This window comes from Salmo salar, chromosome ssa05 (genome assembly GCF_905237065.1).
Source record: "Salmo salar chromosome ssa05, Ssal_v3.1, whole genome shotgun sequence".
Taxonomy (NCBI): Eukaryota; Metazoa; Chordata; class Actinopteri; order Salmoniformes; family Salmonidae; genus Salmo; species Salmo salar.
Genome location: NC_059446.1, coordinates 38052927 through 38073978, shown reverse-complemented (window position 1 = coordinate 38073978; position 21052 = coordinate 38052927). Strand labels below are relative to the sequence as shown.

Here is a 21052-nt window from a genome sequence, read left to right as displayed (position 1 = left end):
TAATGCCACAACCATACTCCGACCGAAGCAACATGTAAGACAGACTAAAATAGAATGCAATTCATTCGGAACATACGAACATAAGAGCTATGCAGTTACAAAACGTATAGTTCTTACCTCTCCAGAAGCTCTCCTCCTGTGTTCAGGTATCACTAGAGTATTCCCATTGCTGCCAGGGACTATAGTAGAACCTATACTCATTCTGGGTCCAACTAACATGTACCGTTTGTCTCCGGATCTGTACTGGATGCTGTGGCACAGTGTCCCGTCGTTATTCGCATCTTGTAAATACTTGGAGGAATAGTCTTGGGGTTTGGAGCACTGCATTACAATCAACACGACGATACTGATGAGAAAAAGCGTTGAAACTGACCCCAAAGTAATGATCAAATAAAATGTAACGCTGTTCTCCTCCTCGTCTTTTACTGAACTTTTAACATCAGAAGCAGCAAAAGCCTCTTTGGGCTCCACAACCTTGATAATCACAGTAGCTGTTGCTGACAGTGAAACGTTCCCATTGTCTTTTACCAGTATGACCAGTTTATGCTCAGCCTCGTCTGTCTCTGTGAATGACCGAAGTGTCCTTATCTGTCCTGTATAGCGGTCCAAAGCAAAGAGACTGTGGTCAGTAACTTCCTGCAGTGAAAATAATAACCAGCCGTTATATCCTATATCAGCGTCATAGGCTCTCACTTTAGTCACCAAATGGCCTGCGTTCACATTGCGGGGAATCTCCTCCACACCTTCAGCGGAACCGTTAGTGCTGACTGGATACAAGATCACTGGAGCGTTGTCGTTCTGATCCAGAATGAACACGTTCACTGTGACGTTGGTGCTTAGTGACGGAGTTCCAGAGTCTGTAGCTACAACTTGGAATTTGAATGTTTTCAAAGTTTCAAAGTCAAAGCTTTTGAGCGCGGAGATATGTCCATTATCAGAATTGATATTCAGAAAAGATGCCATATCATTCTGTGTCCCTTCACCTCTAACTATGTGATATGAAATCGCAGCATTTTCATTCAAGTCTTTATCAGTGGCGCTTACAGAGAATATGGACGCACCCGGGGCGTTATTTTCCACTAAGTAGAGCTCAAGGGGGTTTTGGGAGAATTCTGGACTGTTGTCGTTCACATCTGATATCTGGACGCTCAGAGTTTTGTATGTGGACAGAGGAGGCTGACCACAGTCAGTGGCTGTTATTGTGACGTCATAATGGGACACGAGTTCTCTGTCTAAACGTCCCTTTGTGACGATAGAAAACACATTCTCCTGAAATGAAGGTTTTAATTCAAATGGTATGTCTTCAGATATACTAGCAATGACTTTACCATTAATACCGGAATCTTTATCTGTTACACTGATGAGAGAAATAACAGTTCCTGGGTTAGACTCTTCAGACACCGTGTTCGAGAGGGACGTCACATCTATTTCTGGTTGGTTATCATTAACATCTACTATTTTAATAATAACTCGACAATCAACACTTGTTGGAGGTTGTCCCTTATCAGACGCCTGTACATTTAACCTGTAAACCTCCTTTTCTTCAAAATCCACCTGGCCTTTGACTTGAATTTCACCAGTTACGTGATCTAATTCAAAGATGTCATGTACTTTACGCTTTATAGTTCTGCCTAGTGTGTATTCCACTGCTCCATTTTGGCCTTCGTCAGCATCTGTGGCGTTTACTCTGATGACAATCGTTCCATTTAGAGCGTTTTCAGGCAATGCCACTGAATATTCGTCTTGGGTGCAGATGGGACGGTTGTCATTTACATCAAGAACTGTAACAGTGATATTCAAGGTGCCTGACTTAGGTGGATTCCCTCCGTCTACCGCTGTAAGTAATAGCATATGTTTGGTGTTTTGCTCTCTATCCAATGGCTTCTGCAAAATTAAAAATGGTATTTTGTCACCTTCACCACTATCAATGAACTGTAATTCAAAATGTGCATTTTGACCTAACTTATACAAATGAACAGAATTGAGTCCAACGTCGACGTCTCGCGCAGTCTGGAGTTCGAATCGCGCACCTGTGAAGGTATTTTCTGGCATTTCTAGATACTGATCTTTTTCAGGGAAAATAGGAGAGTGATCATTTATATCCGTTATTTCTACGCTGACGTAGTGTATTTCAAGTGGATTTTCAACTGCGAATTTGAGGTTTATCAAGCATGCATTATTGCCATCACAGAGCTCCTCTCTGTCGATATTTTTATGGACATACAAGACGCCATTGTTCTGATTTACGTGGAAAAGAGCGTCCTTAGATCCAGAAACGATACGAAACCGTCTCTCCACCAAAGTACTGACGTCGAGACCCAAATCCTTAGCAACATTTCCAACAACGGATCCCTCTTTCACCTCCTCTGGAATAGAGTACCTTATCTGTGCTGAAACCTGCTCCCCCAAGCACAGCAGCAAAGAGAAATTCAGAACAACCCAGCAGTGCTCCCATCTGCGCCTTTGTCCTCCAGCTCCCATTGTAAAAACAACCAAACACGATCCCCAAATGTACAATCCTTATGATCGGACGGCCAACTCGTTATGATCCATACTCAAACACATTCTTCAGCAAGAAAACAATACAAAATCATCTTTGTTCAGCATAGCACGTCTTGTTCTGATGTCCGCACCACTCTCTCTGTATGCGTCGAACAAACCAGCCCAGAGAGGGGCAAGGCCTATTCTACAAAATACCATAACGTCAGTCTCCTTGTGTTACACTGACACCATGCGTACCTAGGTTCTGGTTACCACATCTACATGATGATTTTACTGTTAAGCGATTCCATGTGAAGACATGTAAAACACTGCCACTTATACTTGTAGTACCAGCTAAACAATGTGAAAGGATGAATGGGAAAAACCAATGGTATTTCCTCGCTAAGACCGAAGTGTATATGGCAAAAAGAACAAACATATTTAGGCAACGGTAGTGGATGACGTCAACAACGTAAAAACTCCCGACTAGAATTCAGCACCACTGCAGTGGACAGCTACTTTTCCCCGGATATTTTCAAATAACCTTCCCCATTACGCACGGACAAAACATTCCAATAAACATGGGAGCCATTTCAACAAATGACTCATCTTTACTGATATAAGGTAGGACAGAACAAAAAAAACAGACAATATATCATACTTGTGAAAGCTTGAAAGAGCAACTCTTAAAACAGTTCTTACCTCTCCAGAAGCTCTGCTCCTGTGTTCGGGTATCACTAGAGTATTTCCATTGCTGCCCGGGACTATAGTAGAACCTATACTCATTCTGGGTCCAACTAACATGTACCGTTTGTCTCCGGATCTGTACTGGATGCTGTGGCACAGTGTCCCGTCGTTATTCGTATCTTGTAGATACTTGGAGGAATAGTCTGTGGGTTTGGAGCACTGCATTACAATCAACACGATGATACTGATGAGAAAAAGCGTTGAAACTGACCCCAAAGTAATGATCAAATAAAATGTAACGCTGTTCTCCTCCTCGTCTTTTACTGAACTTTTAACATCAGAAGCTGCAAAAGCCTCTTTGGGCTCCACAACCTTGATAATCACAGTAGCTGTTGCTGAGAGTGAAACGTTCCCATTGTCTTTTACCAGTATGACCAGTTTATGCTCAGCCTCGTCTGTCTCTGTGAATGACCGAAGTGTCCTTATCTGTCCTGTATAGCGGTCCAAAGCAAAGAGACTGTGGTCAGTAACTTCCTGCAGTGAAAATAATAACCAGCCGTTATATCCTATATCAGCGTCATAGGCTCTCACTTTAGTCACCAAATGGCCTGCGTTCACATTGCGGGGAATCTCCTCCACACCTTCAGCGGAACCGTTAGTGCTGACTGGATACAAGATCACTGGAGCGTTGTCGTTCTGATCCAGAATGAACACGTTCACTGTGACGTTGGTGCTTAGAGACGGAGTTCCAGAGTCTGTAGCTACAACTTGGAATTGGAACGTTTTGAGGATTTCAAAGTCAAAGCTTTTTAGAGCTGAAATATGTCCGTTTTCAGAATCGATGTTCAGAAAAGATGCCATATCATTTTGTGTCCCTTCACCTCTAACTATGTGATATGAAATCGCAGCATTTTCATTTAAGTCTTTATCAGAGGCGCTTACTGAGAATATTGCCCTGCCAGGGGCGTTATTTTCCAGTAAGTACAGCTCAAGAGGGTTTTGGGTGAATTCTGGACTGTTATCGTTCACATCTGATATCTGGACGCTCAGAGTTTTGAATGTGGACAGAGGAGGCTGACCACAGTCAGTGGCTGTTATTGTGACGTCATAATGGGAAAAAAGTTCTCGATTTAAATGTCCCTTTGTGACGAAGGAATAGACATTCTCCTTAAATGACGGTTTTAACTCAAAAGGGATATTCTCCGATATTTTCAGTAGGACTTTACCGTTGTTACCAGAGTCTCTATCCGTTAAACTAATTAGAGATATGACCGTTCCAGGCTTCGAATCCTCAGATATCATGTTAGACAATGACGTCACCCCTATTTCTGGTTTATTATCATTTACGTCCGTTATCGTGATGACAACTCTACAGTCAACTGATAATGGGGGTTGTCCTTTATCAGAGGCTTGCACTGTTAGTTTGTAAAACTCATTCTCTTCAAAGTCTACTGGACCTATGACACGAATTTCACCAGTAAGACTGTTCAAATGAAACGTGTCATGAACTTTGCGCTTAATGTTTCGACCAAGTGCATATTCAATTTCGCCATTTTGTCCCTCATCTGTATCAGTGGCGTTTATGGTTAATACAGGCGTTCCAATGGGTGCATTTTCCTGGATTGTTACAGTGTAAAGATCTTTCCCACAAATTGGACGATTGTCATTTGTATCAAGAATAGTTACTGTGACATTTAAAGTACCTGATCTTGGGGGGTTGCCTCCATCTATAGCTGTCAAAATGAACGAATGCATTGCATTTTGTTCTCTGTCAATGGCCTTCCTTGTGATTAAAAATGGAACTTTGTCTTCGTCTCCATTATCAATTAACTCCAATTCAAAATGAGCATTACTACTTAACTTGTAAATGCGCACAGAATTCAAACCGACATCTGCATCACGTGCAGTCTGGAGTTCAAAGCGCGTCCCAGAAAGGGTATTTTCTGCTATGTCTAAATGTAGATATTTCTCAGCAAAACTAGGCGAGTGGTCATTTACATCCGTTATTTCTATACCCACATAATGGACTTCTAAGGGGTTTTCAACAACGACTTTTAAGTCTATCGAACACACGCCATTGCCATCACAGAGCTCCTCTCTATCGATATTCTTACGAACGTACAAGACGCCATTGTTCTGATTTGCCTGGAAAAGAGCTTCATCAGATTCAGAAACGATACGAAACCGTCTCTCCACCAAAGTACTGACGTCGAGACCCAAATCCTTAGCAACATTTCCAACAACGGATCCCTCTTTCACCTCCTCTGGAATAGAGTACCTTATCTGTGCTGAAACCTGCTCTCCGAAGCACAGCAGCAGAGAGAAACGCACAGCAACCCACCAGTACTCCCATCTGCGCCTTTGTCTTCCATCTCCCATCGTTAGACAGAAAAGTAAGCACAATCCTCAATGAAAAAACACAATCCTAATGATCAGATGACCAACTCATGATGATCCATAACGAAATGCAATGTTTCAGCACAGAAAAATAATACAATTATTCTCTGACTATCATAGCACGTCCTGTTCTGATGTCCGCACAGTTGTCTCTGCATTTGGGGACAAAACAACCCAGAGAGGGGCAGGGCCTAATATACAAAACACCAGACAGTCCGTCAGTCTCCTTGTGTGACACCGACACCATGCGGACCGAACTACTGCCTACCACGAGCACACAAGGCTCTAGAATGATTGTACATTACAGTATTAGCATCAGAAAAAGTACCAGCACGGTATCATTAACACTCGTGGAGAAAAGGTTGAGAGAGAGTAAAGGGGACATGGAACAAGACTAATATGTTCATGGGAAGCATGAATGTAGACGACTGAGAAAGTAGATACTACGCTACTCAAATCAAACAATGCGCTTGTAATTAAACAGCGCAAGGGTGGACAGCTACCGCATCAGAGAGAGTTCAGTTCTTCATTATGCACAGAAAAGGCGTACAACAACAGAATCACGTACAACAATGAGTCTTGTTGGGACCTGGTTATGGCAAGTCACACATATTTAAAAAATGTTAAACACGAGCATATCTGCCAACGACACAAATAGGATGTTAAGCACCGATTCAGCACCATCGGGGTGGACAGCAACTGTTTCATCGTCAGTCATAAAGTCTTTCCTTAAGCACTGGAGACAATCAAATCACAATCTATAATCGTTCAAAATGAAATGCATAGAAACCGCTCTTACCTCTCCAGAAGCTTTTCTGTGTTCAGGTATCACTAGAGTATTTCCATTGCTTCCCGGGACTATAGTCGAACCTATACTCATTCTGGGTCCAACTAACATGTACCGTTTGTCTCCGGATCTGTACTGGATGCTGTGGCACAGTGTCCCATCGTTATTCACATCTTGTAAATACTTGGAGGAATAGTCTTGGGGTTTGGAGCACTGCATTACAATCAACACGATGATACTGATGAGAAAAAGCGTTGAAACTGACCCCAAAGTAATGATCAAATAAAATGTAACGCTGTTCTCCTCCTCGTCTTTTACTGAACTTTTAACATCAGAAGCAGCAAAAGCCTCTTTGGGCTCCACAACCTTGATAATCACAGTAGCTGTTGCTGACAGTGAAACGTTCCCATTGTCCTTTACCAGTATGACCAGTTTATGCTCAGCCTCGTCTGTCTCTGTGAATGACCGAAGTGTCCTTATCTGTCCCGTATAGCGGTCCAAAGCAAAGAGACTGTGGTCAGTAACTTCCTGCAGTGAAAATAATAACCAGCCGTTATATCCTATATCAGCGTCATAGGCTCTCACTTTAGTCACCAAATGGCCTGCGTTCACATTGCGGGGAATCTCCTCCACACCTTCAGCGGAACCGTTAGTGCTGACTGGATACAAGATCACTGGAGCGTTGTCGTTCTGATCCAGAATGAACACGTTCACTGTGACGTTGCTGCTTAGAGACGGAGTTCCAGAGTCTGTAGCTACAACTTGGAATTTGAATGTTTTCAAAGTTTCAAAGTCAAAGCTTTTTAGCGCGGAGATATGTCCATTATCAGAATTGATATTTAAAAAAGATGCCATATTATTCTGTGTCCCTTCACCTCTAACTATGTGATAGGAAATCGCAGCATTTTCATTCAAGTCTTTATCAGTGGCGCTTACAGAGAATATGGACGCACCCGGGACGTTATTTTCCGCTAAGTACAGCTCAAGGGGGTTTTGGGAGAATTCTGGACTGTTATCGTTCACATCTGATATCTGGACGCTCAGAGTTTTGAATGTGGACAGAGGAGGCTGACCACAGTCAGTGGCTGTTATTGTGATGTCATAATGGGACACGAGTTCTCTGTCTAAACGTCCCTTTGTGACGATAGAAAAAACATTGTCCTGAAATGAAGGTTTTAATTCAAATGGCACGTTGTCTGTTATTGTAGATATGACATTACCATTAATCCCAGAGTCTTTATCTGTCACACTAACTAGAGAAATAACAGTTCCTGGTTTTGAATCTTCAGCTATTGTATTGGAGAGGGATGTTACATCAATCTCTGGGTTATTATCGTTCACATCTACTACCTTTATAATAACTCTACAGTCAACAGTCAGAGGAGGCTGGCCTTTATCAGACGCCTGTACATTTAACCGGTAAACCTCATTTTCCTCAAAGTCAACTTCACCTTTCACTTTAATCTCACCAGTAATGCTGTCCAACTGGAAAATGTCATATACTTTACGTTTCACCGCTCTTCCCAGGGAGTATTCTATCGCTCCATTTAAACCGGCATCAGCATCAGACGCATTAACAGTGGTAACAATTGTGCCAATTGGGGAATTCTCCTTTAAAGAAACTGAATATATGTCTTGATTAAAAACAGGTCGATTATCATTGGTGTCTAGAACTGTGACAGTTACATTAAGTAAACCTGACTTCGGTGGATTACCTCCGTCGACTGCAGTCAACAACAATTCATGCTTGCAACTTTGCTCTCTGTCAAGTGGCTTTCTTAAAACTAAAAACAGAAGTTTATCCTCCTCCCCATTGTCTTTCACTTCTAAATCAAAATGATCATTCTGGCTCAACCTGTACACACGGACAGCATTGATTTCAATGTCTAAGTCACGCGCTGTCTGGAGTTCAAAGCGTGCCCCCATCAGGGTATTCTCAGCTATTTCTAACTGTACGTCTTTTTCAGCAAAACTGGGCGAGTGGTCATTAACATCCATGATTTCGACCCCGATATAGTGAATTTCTAGAGGATTTTCAACAACGATTTTCAGGTCCATCAAGCAAGCGCCATTGCCACCACAGAGCTCCTCTCTGTCGATATTCTTGTGAACATACAAGAGGCCATTGTTCTGATTTACCTGGAAAAGAGCGTCCTTAGATCCAGAAACAATACGAAACCGTCTCTCCACCAAAGTACTGACGTCAAGACCCAAATCTTTAGCAACATTTCCAACAACGGATCCCTCTTTCACCTCCTCTGGAATAGAGTACCTTATCTGTGCTGAAACCTGCTCCCCGAAGCACAGCAGCAGAGAGAAACACAGAGCAACCCACCAGTACTCCAATCTGCGCCTTTGTCCTCGGTCTCCCATCGTTATTAAACACACAACAAAACACGGTCCTCAACGAAATAAATACAATCCTACCGCTCAGATTACAAACGCGAAATGATCCATACTGATTCAATGCCTCAGCGCCAAAAACGAACACAGTAATTATCTGTCCAACAGAACACGTCCTGCTCGTATGTCCGCACTGCTATAGTCTGTGTGGAACAAAACAGCGCAGAGAGGGGCAGGGCCTGACCTATAGAAACAGTCTCCTAGTATTATACCGACACCATGTGGTTCGGGATTCGGTTTTCCATGACCAGATGAACTTGTAGTTATATTGTCTGTTTTCCAGTTGCCATAACTACGTAGCAGCAATGAAGGAATGAGAACATGTAAAAAAAAAAATAGGAGAGATAGATGGACTTATACACTTAAGCGAAGATAAATACAGCAAATGAGCTGGTGATTCAGCAACACCGAAGTGGACAGCGACCGCTTCAACAACCTCACTTCTATTAATTAAGCACGTTAAAGACATTCCAATGAAGCAGAAAACAATTATAATCGAATGACCAAAAATATACTTACATACAGGAAATGTCAAATGTTGAAATTCTTAGAAACAGTTCTTACCTCTCCAGAAGCTCTCCTCCTGTGTTCAGGTATCACTAGAGTATTCCCATTGCTGCCCGGGACTATAGTAGAACCTATACTCATTCTGGGTCCAACTAACATGTACCGTTTGTCTCCGGATCTGTACTGGATGCTGTGGCACAGTGTCCCGTCGTTATTCGCATCTTGTAGATACTTGGAGGAATAGTCTGTGGGTTTGGAGCACTGCATTGCAATCAACACGATGATACTGATGAGAAAAAGCGTTGAAACTGACCCCAAAGTAATGATCAAATAAAATGTAACGCTGTTCTCCTCCTCGTCTTTTACTGAACTTTTAACATCAGAAGCTGCAAAAGCCTCTTTGGGCTCCACAACCTTGATAATCACAGTAGCTGTTGCTGACAGTGAAACGTTCCCATTGTCTTTTACCAGTATGACCAGTTTATGCTCAGCCTCGTCTGTCTCTGTGAATGACCGAAGTGTCCTTATCTGTCCTGTATAGCGGTCCAAAGCAAAGAGACTGTGGTCAGTAACTTCCTGCAGTGAAAATAATAACCAGCCGTTATATCCTATATCAGCGTCATAGGCTCTCACTTTAGTCACCAAATGCCCTGCGTTCACATTGCGGGGAATCTCCTCCACACCTTCAGCGGAACCGTTAGTGCTGACTGGATACAAGATCACTGGAGCGTTGTCGTTCTGATCCAGAATGAACACGTTCACTGTGACGTTGGTGCTTAGAGACGGAGTTCCAGAGTCTGTAGCTACAACTTGAAATTGGAATGTTTTTAACGTTTCAAAGTCAAAGCTTTTGAGCGCGGAAATATCTCCATTATCAGAATTGATATTCAGAAAAGATGCCATATCATTCTGTGTCCCTTCACCTCTAACTATGTGATATGAAATCGCAGCATTTTCATTCAAGTCTTTATCAGTGGCGCTTAAAGAGAATATGGACGCACCCGGGACGTTATTTTCCACTAAGTACAGCTCAAGGGGGTTTTGGGAGAATTCTGGTCTGTTATCGTTCACATCTGATATCTGGACGCTCAGAGTTTTGAATGTGGACAGAGGAGGCTGACCACAGTCAGTGGCTGTTATTGTGATGACATAATAGGACACGAGTTCTCGATCTAAACGCTGCTTGGTCACTAAGGAATACATATTATCTTCATATGACGGTTTTAACTCAAACGGTACATTGTTGGAGATGCTACACACAACTTTACCGTTAATACCTGAGTCTTTATCTGTCACACTAATGAGCGAAATAACTGTTCCTGGTTTTGAATCTTCTGAAACGACATTGGACAGTGACGTCACCTCTACTTCTGGTTGGTTATCATTAACATCAATTATCTTTACAATTGCTCTGCATTCCACAGTTAAGGGAGGTTGTCCTTTGTCTGAAGCCTGTACATCTAGTTTATAAACTTCTGTGTCCTCGAAGTCCACCTCACCTTTAACTTTAATTTCTCCAGTCAGGCTATCCAGTTCAAAAATATCATATACTTTACGCTTTAGGTTTCTGCCTAAAGTGTAGTCCAACTCACCGTTTGAACCCTCATCTAGATCAGTGGCATTTACCCGAACAACCACAGTACCAAGTGCGGCATTTTCCCGTAGTCTCACTGAATAGGGGTCTTGACTACAAACAGGACGGTTGTCATTCGAATCAAGCACATTAATAGTGACGTTGACAGTCCCTGATCTTTGTGGACTACCTCCATCAACTGCAGTAACAAGTAATCTGTGTTTGGTTTTGAGCTCCCTATCCAAAGCTTTTTTCAAGACTAAGAAAGGTATTTTGTCTTCATCGTCTCTAATCTCAATTTCAAAATGATCGTTGGGACTTAATTTATACGAACGGACAGAGTTCAACGCTATATCTGGATCCCGTGCAGCCTGGATTTGGAACCGCGTCCCTAGCATGGTATGTTCCGCTATTTCCAAATACTGCTCATTTCCAGGAAACACAGGAGAGTGATCATTGACGTCGGTGATTTCGACACCAACATAATGAATTTCCAAAGGGTTTTCAACAACCATTTTCAGGTTTATCAAACATGCAATGTTGCCATCACAGAGCTCCTCTCTGTCGATTTTTTTATGAACATACAAGACGCCATTGTTCTGATTTACCTGGAAAAGAGCGTCCTTAGATCCAGAAACAATACGAAACCGTCTCTCCACCAAAGTACTGACGTCAAGACCCAAATCCTTAGCAACATTTCCAACAACGGATCCCTCTTTCACCTCCTCTGGAATAGAGTACCTTATCTGTGCTGAAACCTGCTCTCCGAAGCACAGCAGCAGAGAGAAACGCACAGCAACCCACCAGTACTCCCATCTGCGCCTTTGTCTTCCATCTCCCATCGTTAGACAGAAAAGTAAGCACAATCCTCAATGAAAAAACACAATCCTAATGATCAGATGACCAACTCATGATGATCCATAACGAAATGCAATGTTTCAGCACAGAAAAGTAATACAATTTATTCTCTGACTATCATAGCACGTCCTGTTCTGATGTCCGCACAGCTCTCTCTACATTTGGGGACAAAACAACCCAGAGAGGGGCAGGGCCTAATATACAAAACACCAGACAGTCAGTCAGTCTCCTTGTGTGACACCGACACCATGCGGACCGAACTACTGCCTGCCACGAGCACACAAGGCTCTAGAATGATTGTACATTACAGTATTAGCATCAGCAAAAGTACCAGCGCAATATTATAGTTACAGGCGTGGGATGGGGAAAGGTTGAGGGGGAGTAAATGGAGAGGGATTAGGAATAAATGGATTGGATGACTACATATGTAAAAGACTGACATAGTAAATACCTCGATTGCAAGGAAAAGCAATTCACTTTGTAAATCAGCACCACAAGAGTGGACAGCAACCGCATTGAACGTGTTCATTTCTCCATTACGCACAGAGAATCAGTTTGTAGACAGGGGAATTACACTAATGAGTCTTGTTTGGGGCCTGGTCTATGACTATCCACCTATTTGAGAGAGGTCATCATAACTCATGCATATAGAACCCAAAAACAAACGCAAGATATTAAGCACGAATTCAGCACAACCAGGGTCGACAGCAACCGCTTCATCATCAGTCACACATGCCATTACGCACGATCAATTCTTAAAAATAACCAGCAATATGCTTTCAAACTTTAATGCTTAGAAACAGCTCTTACCTCTCCAGAAGCTCTCCTCCTGTGTTCGGGTAGCACTAGAGTATTTCCATTGCTGCCCGGGACTATAGTAGAACCTATACTCATTCTGGGTCCAACTAACATGTACCGTTTGTCTCCGGATCTGTACTGGATGCTGTGGCACAGTGTCCCATCGTTATTCGTATCTTGTAAATACTTGGAGGAATAGTCTTGGGGTTTGGAGCACTGCATTACAATCAACACGATGATACTGATGAGAAAAAGCGTTGAAACTGACCCCAAAGTAATGATCAAATAAAATGTAACGCTGTTCTCCTCCTCGTCTTTGACTGAACTTTTAACATCAGAAGCTGCAAAAGCCTCTTTGGGCTCCACAACCTTGATAATCACAGTAGCTGTTGCTGAGAGTGAAACGTTCCCATTGTCTTTTACCAGTATGACCAGTTTATGCTCAGCCTCGTCTGTCTCTGTGAATGACCGAAGTGTCCTTATCTGTCCCGTATAGCGGTCCAAAGCAAAGAGACTGTGGTCAGTAACTTCCTGCAGTGAAAATAATAACCAGCCGTTATATCCTATATCAGCGTCATAGGCTCTCACTTTAGTCACCAAATGGCCTGCGTTCACATTGCGGGGAATCTCCTCCACACCTTCAGCGGAACCGTTAGTGCTGACTGGATACAAGATCACTGGAGCGTTGTCGTTCTGATCCAGAATGAACACGTTCACTGTGACGTTGGTGCTTAGTGACGGAGTTCCAGAGTCTGTAGCTACAACTTGGAATTGGAATGTTTTGAGGATTTCGAAGTCAAAGCTTTTCAGCGCGGAAATATGACCATTATCAGAATTTAAATTCAGAAAAGATGCCATATCATTCTGCGTCCCTTCTCCTCTAACTATGTGATATGAAATCGCAGCATTTTCATTCAAGTCTTTATCAGTGGCGCTTACAGAGAATATGGACGCACCCGGGGCGTTATTTTCCACTAAGTACAGCTCAAGGGGGTTTTGGGAGAATTCTGGACTGTTGTCGTTCACATCTGATATCTGGACGCTCAGAGTTTTGAATGTGGACAGAGGAGGCTGACCACAGTCAGTGGCTGTTATTGTGATGTCATAATGGGACACGAGTTCTCGATCTAAACGTCCTTTTGTGACGATAGAAAACACGTTATACTTATATGAGGGTTTTAATTCAAATGGCACGTTGTCTGTTATACTGGAAATAACTTTTCCGTTAATACCAGAGTCTTGATCTGTCACACTGATGAGAGAAATAACAGTTCCAGGGTTAGAATCTTCAGAAACTGTATTAGAGAGTGAGGTAACCTCTATTTGTGGTCTGTTGTCGTTCACGTCTTGTATCTTTACAATAACTCTGCAATCAGTTGTCATTGGAGGCTGGCCCTTATCAGAAGCCTGTACATTTAGACTGTACATCTCATTTTCTTCAAAATCTACCGGGCCTTTCACCTTCATTTCCCCAGTAACGCTATCCAATTGGAAAATATCATGTACTCTCCGCTTTAAATTTCTACCGAGAGTATATTCCACCACGCCATTTGACCCATGGTCTGCATCGGATGCATTAATTCTAACTACAAACCTGCCGATATCAGCATTTTCTTGTAATGTAACAGAATAGACGTCCTGACTACATACAGGCTGATTATCATTTGCGTCAAGGACTGTGACAGTTATGTTCAGAGTACCTGATCTAGGTGGATTCCCCCCATCCAATGCTGTCAATAGTAATGAATGTTTGGTCTTCTGTTCCCTGTCCAAGGCTTTCTGCAAAATTAAAAACGGGATTGTATCCCCTTCCCCACTATCTCTCAGTTCTAAATCGAAATGTTCATTTTGATTTAACTTATAGGAACGTATAGAATTAATTCCGGAGTCGAAATCACGCGCAGGCTGGAGTTCGAATCGAGCTCCTGGAGGTTTATTTTCAGCTATCTCTATGTGTAGATATTTCTCAGAGAAACTTGGCGAGTGGTCATTTATGTCCGTTATCTCTAAACCTACATAGTGGACTTCAAGCGGGTTTTCAACGACGATTTTCAGGTCTATCGCGCAAGCTACCTTGCCGTTACAAATCCCTTCTCTGTCGATAGTCTTGTGAACATACAAGACGCCATTGTTCTGATTTACCTGGAAAAGAGCGTCCTTAGATCCAGAAACAATACGAAACCGTCTCTCCACCAAAGTACTGACGTCAAGACCCAAATCCTTGGCAACATTTCCAACAACGGATCCCTCTTTCACCTCCTCTGGAATAGAGTACCTTATCTGTGCTGAAACCTGCTCCCCCAAGCACAGCAGAAAAGAGAAACGCAGAACAACCCACCAGTACTCCCATCTGCGCCTTTGTCTTCCATCTCCCATCGTTAGACAGAAAAGTAAGCACAATCCTCAATGAAAAAATACAATCCTAATGATCAGATGGCCAAGTCGTTCTCATCCATACGGAGTTCAATGCTTCAGCACCGAAAGAAAATACGATTCTCTCTAACATACACGTCTTGTTCTGACGTCCGCACCACTCTCTCTGTATGTGTGGAAGAAAACAGACCAGAGAAGGGAAGGGCCTAATCTACAAAGCACCAGTAACCTTGTGTTACACTGACACCATGTGGTCCGGGATTCTGTTATCGACAACAACTAGATAGGCACCGAGAGATTTATCAACGTACGTTTTGCATCCAAACCAACAAAAACACCAACTCCAGTAAATTATCTTTAAGAAGGTCTAGTATGAAGATGAAGGTGCGTAGATGTGAGCAGAAGAGATAGAGACTGAATTGAAGGACTACAACAGAAGAACATATAATACACCGAAGGTACAGTAGTTAGCCTAGCAGTATAATGCTCTCACCAGCTAAACTAATCGGTGAGCTGGTAGTTTTGCAACATGGCCAGCATCCGCTGCTGCAAAGAGGTTGCGTTAGCCACGGCCAAAACATGCTAATACATATATTATGAGGTGCAATGGTTTAGAGACAGCTCTTACCTCTCCAGAAGCTCTCCTCCTGTGTTCAGGTATCACTAGAGTATTCCCATTGCTGCCAGGGACTATAGTAGAACCTATACTCATTCTGGGTCCAACTAACATGTACCGTTTGTCTCCGGATCTGTACTGGATGCTGTGGCACAGTGTCCCGTCGTTATTCGCATCTTGTAAATACTTGGAGGAATAGTCTTTGGGTTTGGAGCACTGCATTACAATCAACACGATGATACTGATGAGAAAAAGCGTTGAAACTGACCCCAAAGTAATGATCAAATAAAATGTAACGCTGTTCTCCTCCTCGTCTTTTACTGAACTTTTAACATCAGAAGCTGCAAAAGCCTCTTTGGGCTCCACAACCTTGATAATCACAGTAGCTGTTGCTGACAGTGAAACGTTCCCATTGTCCTTTACCAGTATGACCAGTTTATGCTCAGCCTCGTCTGTCTCTGTGAATGACCGAAGTGTCCTTATCTGTCCTGTATAGCGGTCCAAAGCAAAGAGACTGTGGTCAGTAACTTCCTGCAGTGAAAATAATAACCAGCCGTTATATCCTATATCAGCGTCATAGGCTCTCACTTTAGTCACCAAATGGCCTGCGTTCACATTGCGGGGAATCTCCTCCACACCTTCAGCGGAACCGTTAGTGCTGACTGGATACAAGATCACTGGAGCGTTGTCGTTCTGATCCAGAATGAACACGTTCACTGTGACGTTGGTGCTTAGTGACGGAGTTCCAGAGTCTGTAGCTACAACTTGGAATTTGAATGTTTTCAAAGTTTCAAAGTCAAAGCTTTTGAGCGCGGAGATATGTCCATTATCAGAATTGATATTTAAAAAAGATGCCATATCATTCTGTGTCCCTTCTCCTCTAACTATGTGATATGAAATCGCAGCATTTTCATTCAAGTCTTTATCAGAAGCGCTTACAGAGAATATGGACGTACCCGGGGCGTTATTTTCCACTAGGTAGAGCTCAAGATGTTTTGGGGAGAATTCTGGACTGTTGTCGTTCACATCTGATATCTGGACGCTCAGAGTTTTGAATGTGGACAGAGGAGGCTGACCACAGTCAGTGGCTGTTATTGTGACGTCATAATGGGACACGAGTTCTCTGTCTAAACGCTGCTTGGTCACTAAAGAATACATATTATCTTGGTATGAGGGCTTTAATTCGAAAGGTACATCGTCTGAAAGACCGCACAACACTTTACAATTAATACCAGAGTCTTTGTCTGTTACACTAATTAGAGAAATAATACTTCCTGGTTTTGAATCTTCTGACACCATACTAGAGAGGGACGTCACCTCTATTTCGGGTTTATTGTCGTTTAAATCGAGTATCTTTATAATGACTCTGCAATCCGTACTCATTGGGGGCTGCCCTTTGTCAGTGGCATGGACGTCTAGTTTATATGTATCAGTGTCCTCGAAGTCAACGTAACCTTTAACACGAATTGCACCTGTAGCTTTATCTAAACTAAATACATCATATATCTTGGGAAGAAGTTCACTACCAAAGAAATATTCAACGTCACCATTGGAACCGTCGTCCAAATCTGTTGCCTTAACGTTGAGTACAATAGTTCCGGGTTGGACATTTTCAGGCAATGTGACCGAGTATACCTCATGACTAAATACAGGATTGTTGTCATTCGAATCGAGAACAGTGATAGTGACATTAAGAGTCCCTGACCTCTGTGGACTTCCACCATCGACTGCAGTTAAAACTAGTCTGTGTTCAGATTGTTTCTCTCTATCCAAGGGTTTTTGTAAAACTAAGAATGGAATTTTATCTTCTCCTCTTTCTCTTATTTGCAAATCAAAATGTTCATTGTGACTCAATTTATAGACACGTACTGCATTAACGCCAACATCAGGATCACGCGCGGCTGGTAACTGGAGTCGTTTGCCAGAAAGAGTAGATTCCGAAATATCAACTATTTTGTCTTTCTCTTGGAAATTGGGCGAGTTATCATTAACATCCGTGATTTCTATTCCGGCGTAATGTATTTCTAACGGATTTTCAACAACCATTTTCAGGTTTATCAAACATGCAATGTTGCCATCACAGAGCTCCTCTCTGTCGATATTTTTATGAACATACAAGACGCCATTGTTCTGATTTACCTGGAAAATATCTTCTTTAGATCCAGAAACGATACGAAACCGTCTCTCCCCCAAAGTACTGACGTCAAGACCCAAATCTTTAGCAACATTTCCAACAACGGATCCCTCTTTCACCTCCTCTGGAATAGAGTACCTTATCTGTGCTGAAACCTGCTCTCCGAAGCACACCAGCGAAGAGAAACACATAGCAACCCACCAGTACTCCCATCTGCGCCTTTGTCCTCCATATCCCATCGTTAAACAGAACGAAAATAAGCACGATCAATAATGAAAGAATGCAGTCGTGAGGATCAGATGGCCAACTCGTAATGATCCATACAGAATCTAATGTTTAGGCAGCGAATAATTAAAAAAAAAATCTTATCACATCACGTCTTGTTCCGATCTCCGCAATTCTCTCTCTGTATGTGTGGAACAAAACAGACCAGAGAGGGGACTAGTCTAAAAAGTACCAGACATTCTCCTTGTCTTACACTGACACCCCGTGGTCCGGGATTCGGGTATTCACAACAACTACATAACCCCCGAGAGTTGCTATCATTGTTTACGTTTTGGATCCAAACCAATAAAAATTCAACATTCCAGCACAAATTAACCATCAAAGAACGAGTAAAGGTGAAGATGGAAGATGGATAGATATGGGATGTGGAGGAAGAAACTGAATTGAAGGAGTACACAGCAAAAGAACAGATAATAAAACCGAGGTAGTAGCCTAGCATACAAAGCAGCTAGTTTGTGATAATTCAGCACCATGGACACCGACTGACACGGCTGGTTTGCACACTCGGACATTACGCACAAACAAAACATGATAACAAAGAACAAATTCCCTCAAAACATGTCTCTTCATCTGACTTAACAGGCAGAAAATGATAGAGACAGTTCTTACCTCTCCAGAAGCTCTCCTCCTGTGTTCAGGTATCACTAGAGTATTCCCATTGCTGCCCGGGACTATAGTAGAACCTATACTCATTCTGGGTCCAACTAACATGTACCGTTTGTCTCCGGATCTGTACTGGATGCTGTGGCACAGTGTCCCGTCGTTATTCGCATCTTGTAAATACTTGGATGAATAGTCTGTGGGTTTGGAGCACTGCATTACAATCAACACGACGATACTGATGAGAAAAAGCGTTGAAACTGACCCCAAAGTAATGATCAAGTAAAATGTAACGCTGTTCTCCTCCTCGTCTTTTACTGAACTTTTAACATCAGAAGCTGCAAAAGCCTCTTTGGGCTCCACAACCTTGATAATCACAGTAGCTGTTGCTGACAGTGAAACGTTCCCATTGTCTTTTACCAGTATGACCAGTTTATGCTCAGCCTCGTCTGTCTCTGTGAATGACCGAAGTGTCCTTATCTGTCCTGTATAGCGGTCCAAAGCAAAGAGACTGTGGTCAGTAACTTCCTGCAGTGAAAATAATAACCAGCCGTTATATCCTATATCAGCGTCATAGGCTCTCACTTTAGTCACCAAATGGCCTGCGTTCACATTGCGGGGAATCTCCTCCACACCTTCAGCGGAACCGTTAGTGCTGACTGGATACAAGATCACTGGAGCGTTGTCGTTCTGATCCAGAATGAACACGTTCACTGTGACGTTGGTGCTTTGAGACGGAGTTCCAGAGTCTGTAGCTACAACTTTGGAATTGAAACATTTTGAGGGATTCAAAATCAAAGGTTTTTAGCCCGGAAATATCTCCATTATCCGAATTGATATTGAGGAAAGATGCCATATCATTCTGTGTCCCTTCACCTCTAACTATGTGATATGAAATCGCAGCATTTTCATTCAAGTCTTTATCAGTGGCGCTTACAGAGAATATCGATGCACCAGGGGCGTTATTTTCCAGTAAGTACAGCTGAAGAGGGGTTTGGGAGAATTCTGGACTGTTGTCGTTCACATCTGATATCTGGACGCTCAGAGTTTTGAATGTGGACAGAGGAGGCTGACCACAGTCAGTGGCTGTTATTGTGATGTCATAATGGGACACGAGTTCTCGATCTAAACGCTGCTTGGTCACTAAAGAATACATATTATCTTGGTATGAGGGTTTTAACTCAAACGGTACAGTATCTGACAGACTACACAACACCTTTCCATTTATACCCGAGTCCTTATCTGTCACACTAATAAGAGAAACAACAGTTCCAGGTTTTGCATCTTCCGGAACTAAATTAGAGAGGGATGTCACCTCTATATCTGGTTTGTTGTCATTTACATCTGTTATCTTAATGATAACTCTACAGCTCACAGTCATGGGAGGCTGTCCTTTATCCGAAGCCTGCACGTCAAGTCTATAAACTTCTGTCGATTCAAAGTCGACCTCTCCTTTGACTCGAATTTCTCCAGTGACACCGTCTAAATGAAACACCTCGTAAACTTTACGATTAAGATCTCTGCCAAGAGTATATTCAACATCACCATTGACACCCTCGTCCAAGTCAATAGCTTTTACTTGTATCACAACAGTGTTGATAGATCCGTTTTCCTCCAGCGTTACAGTGTACACCTCCTGACTAAATACAGGTCGGTTGTCGTTTATGTCTAGCACTGTGACCGTCAAATTAAGATTGGCTGATCTCGGCGGATTCCCTCCATCGATTGCTGTCAGTAATAATCTGTGCTCACATTTCTGCTCTCTATCCAGCGTTTTCTGTAGGACTAAAAAGGGAACCTTTTCATCTCCTCTATCTCGAACTTCCAATTCAAAATTAGCGTTTTGACTTAACTTGTACAAGCGAATGGAATTCATCCCAGAGTCAAGATCACGCGCAGCTGGCAGTTGGAAATGCGATCCAGCGTGTGTGCTCTCCGAAATGTCCAGCCCTTTTGCTATCTCTGGGAAACTGGGAGAATTATCATTCACATCGGTAATTTCTACACCAACGTAATGGATTTCTAGAGGGTTTTCAACAACCATTTTCAGGTCAATCAAGCAGGCGCTATTACCATCACAGAGCTCCTCTCTGTCGATTTTTTTCTGAACATACAAGACGCCATTGTTCTGATTTACCTGGAAAAGAGCGTCCTTAGATCCAGAAACGATACGAAACCGTCTCTCCACCAAAGTACTCACGTCAAGACCCAAATCCTTAAAAACATTTCCAACAACGGATCCCTCTTTCACCTCCTCTGGAATAGAGTACCTTATCTGTGCTGAAACCTGCTCCCCCAAGCACAGCAGAAAAGAGAAACGCAGAACAACCCACCAGTACTCCCATCCGCGCCTTTGTCCTCCTCCTCCCATCGTTAGACAGAACATTAAGCAAAATCCTCAATGACAAAAACAATATCTTAATCGTCAGATGACCGACTCATAATAATCCGTAACGAATCCAACGTTTCAGCACTGTAAAAGAATACAACTATTCTCTGGCTATCACATCACGTCTTGTTCTGATCTCCGCAATTCTCTCTCTGTATGTGTGG

The 21052-nt window shown here is 42.6% G+C and overlaps 4 protein-coding genes across 7 annotated transcripts in view; all 4 read right to left on the bottom strand.

Moving 5' to 3' along the window:
• LOC106604881 (protocadherin alpha-C2) overlaps nt 1–18330 on the bottom strand; it is a 221101-nt gene extending 202771 nt beyond the window's left edge. The window contains exon 1 of one of the 4 annotated variants that reach the window (XM_045718168.1): nt 15493–18330. In XM_045718168.1, the coding sequence (XP_045574124.1) occupies nt 15493–17853 (2361 nt within the window). In that variant the 5' untranslated portion in view covers nt 17854–18330. Of the gene's footprint in view, nt 1–3183; nt 5685–6364; nt 8861–12503; nt 15457–15492 lie in introns of those variants that run through there. The other 3 variants (XM_045718164.1, XM_045718169.1, XM_045718165.1) reach the window with 3 other exon arrangements.
• On the bottom strand, nt 73–3158 carry LOC123743103 (protocadherin alpha-8-like). The gene has a single exon (XM_045718217.1). The coding sequence runs from the start codon at nt 2479–2481 to the stop codon at nt 88–90; it is 2394 nt and encodes a 797-aa protein (XP_045574173.1). The 5' UTR covers nt 2482–3158; the 3' UTR covers nt 73–87.
• On the bottom strand, nt 9272–12028 carry LOC106604814 (protocadherin alpha-3-like). The gene has a single exon (XM_014199858.2). It carries the CDS (start codon nt 11675–11677, stop codon nt 9287–9289), a length of 2391 nt encoding a protein of 796 aa, XP_014055333.2. The 5' UTR covers nt 11678–12028; the 3' UTR covers nt 9272–9286.
• Nucleotides 18331–19033: 703 nt separating the features above from the next.
• LOC106604795 (protocadherin alpha-7) lies at nt 19034–21033 on the bottom strand. The gene has a single exon (XM_014199839.2). The coding sequence runs from the start codon at nt 20883–20885 to the stop codon at nt 19149–19151; it is 1737 nt and encodes a 578-aa protein (XP_014055314.2). The 5' UTR covers nt 20886–21033; the 3' UTR covers nt 19034–19148.
• Between the last annotated feature and the right edge of the window lie 19 nt (nt 21034–21052).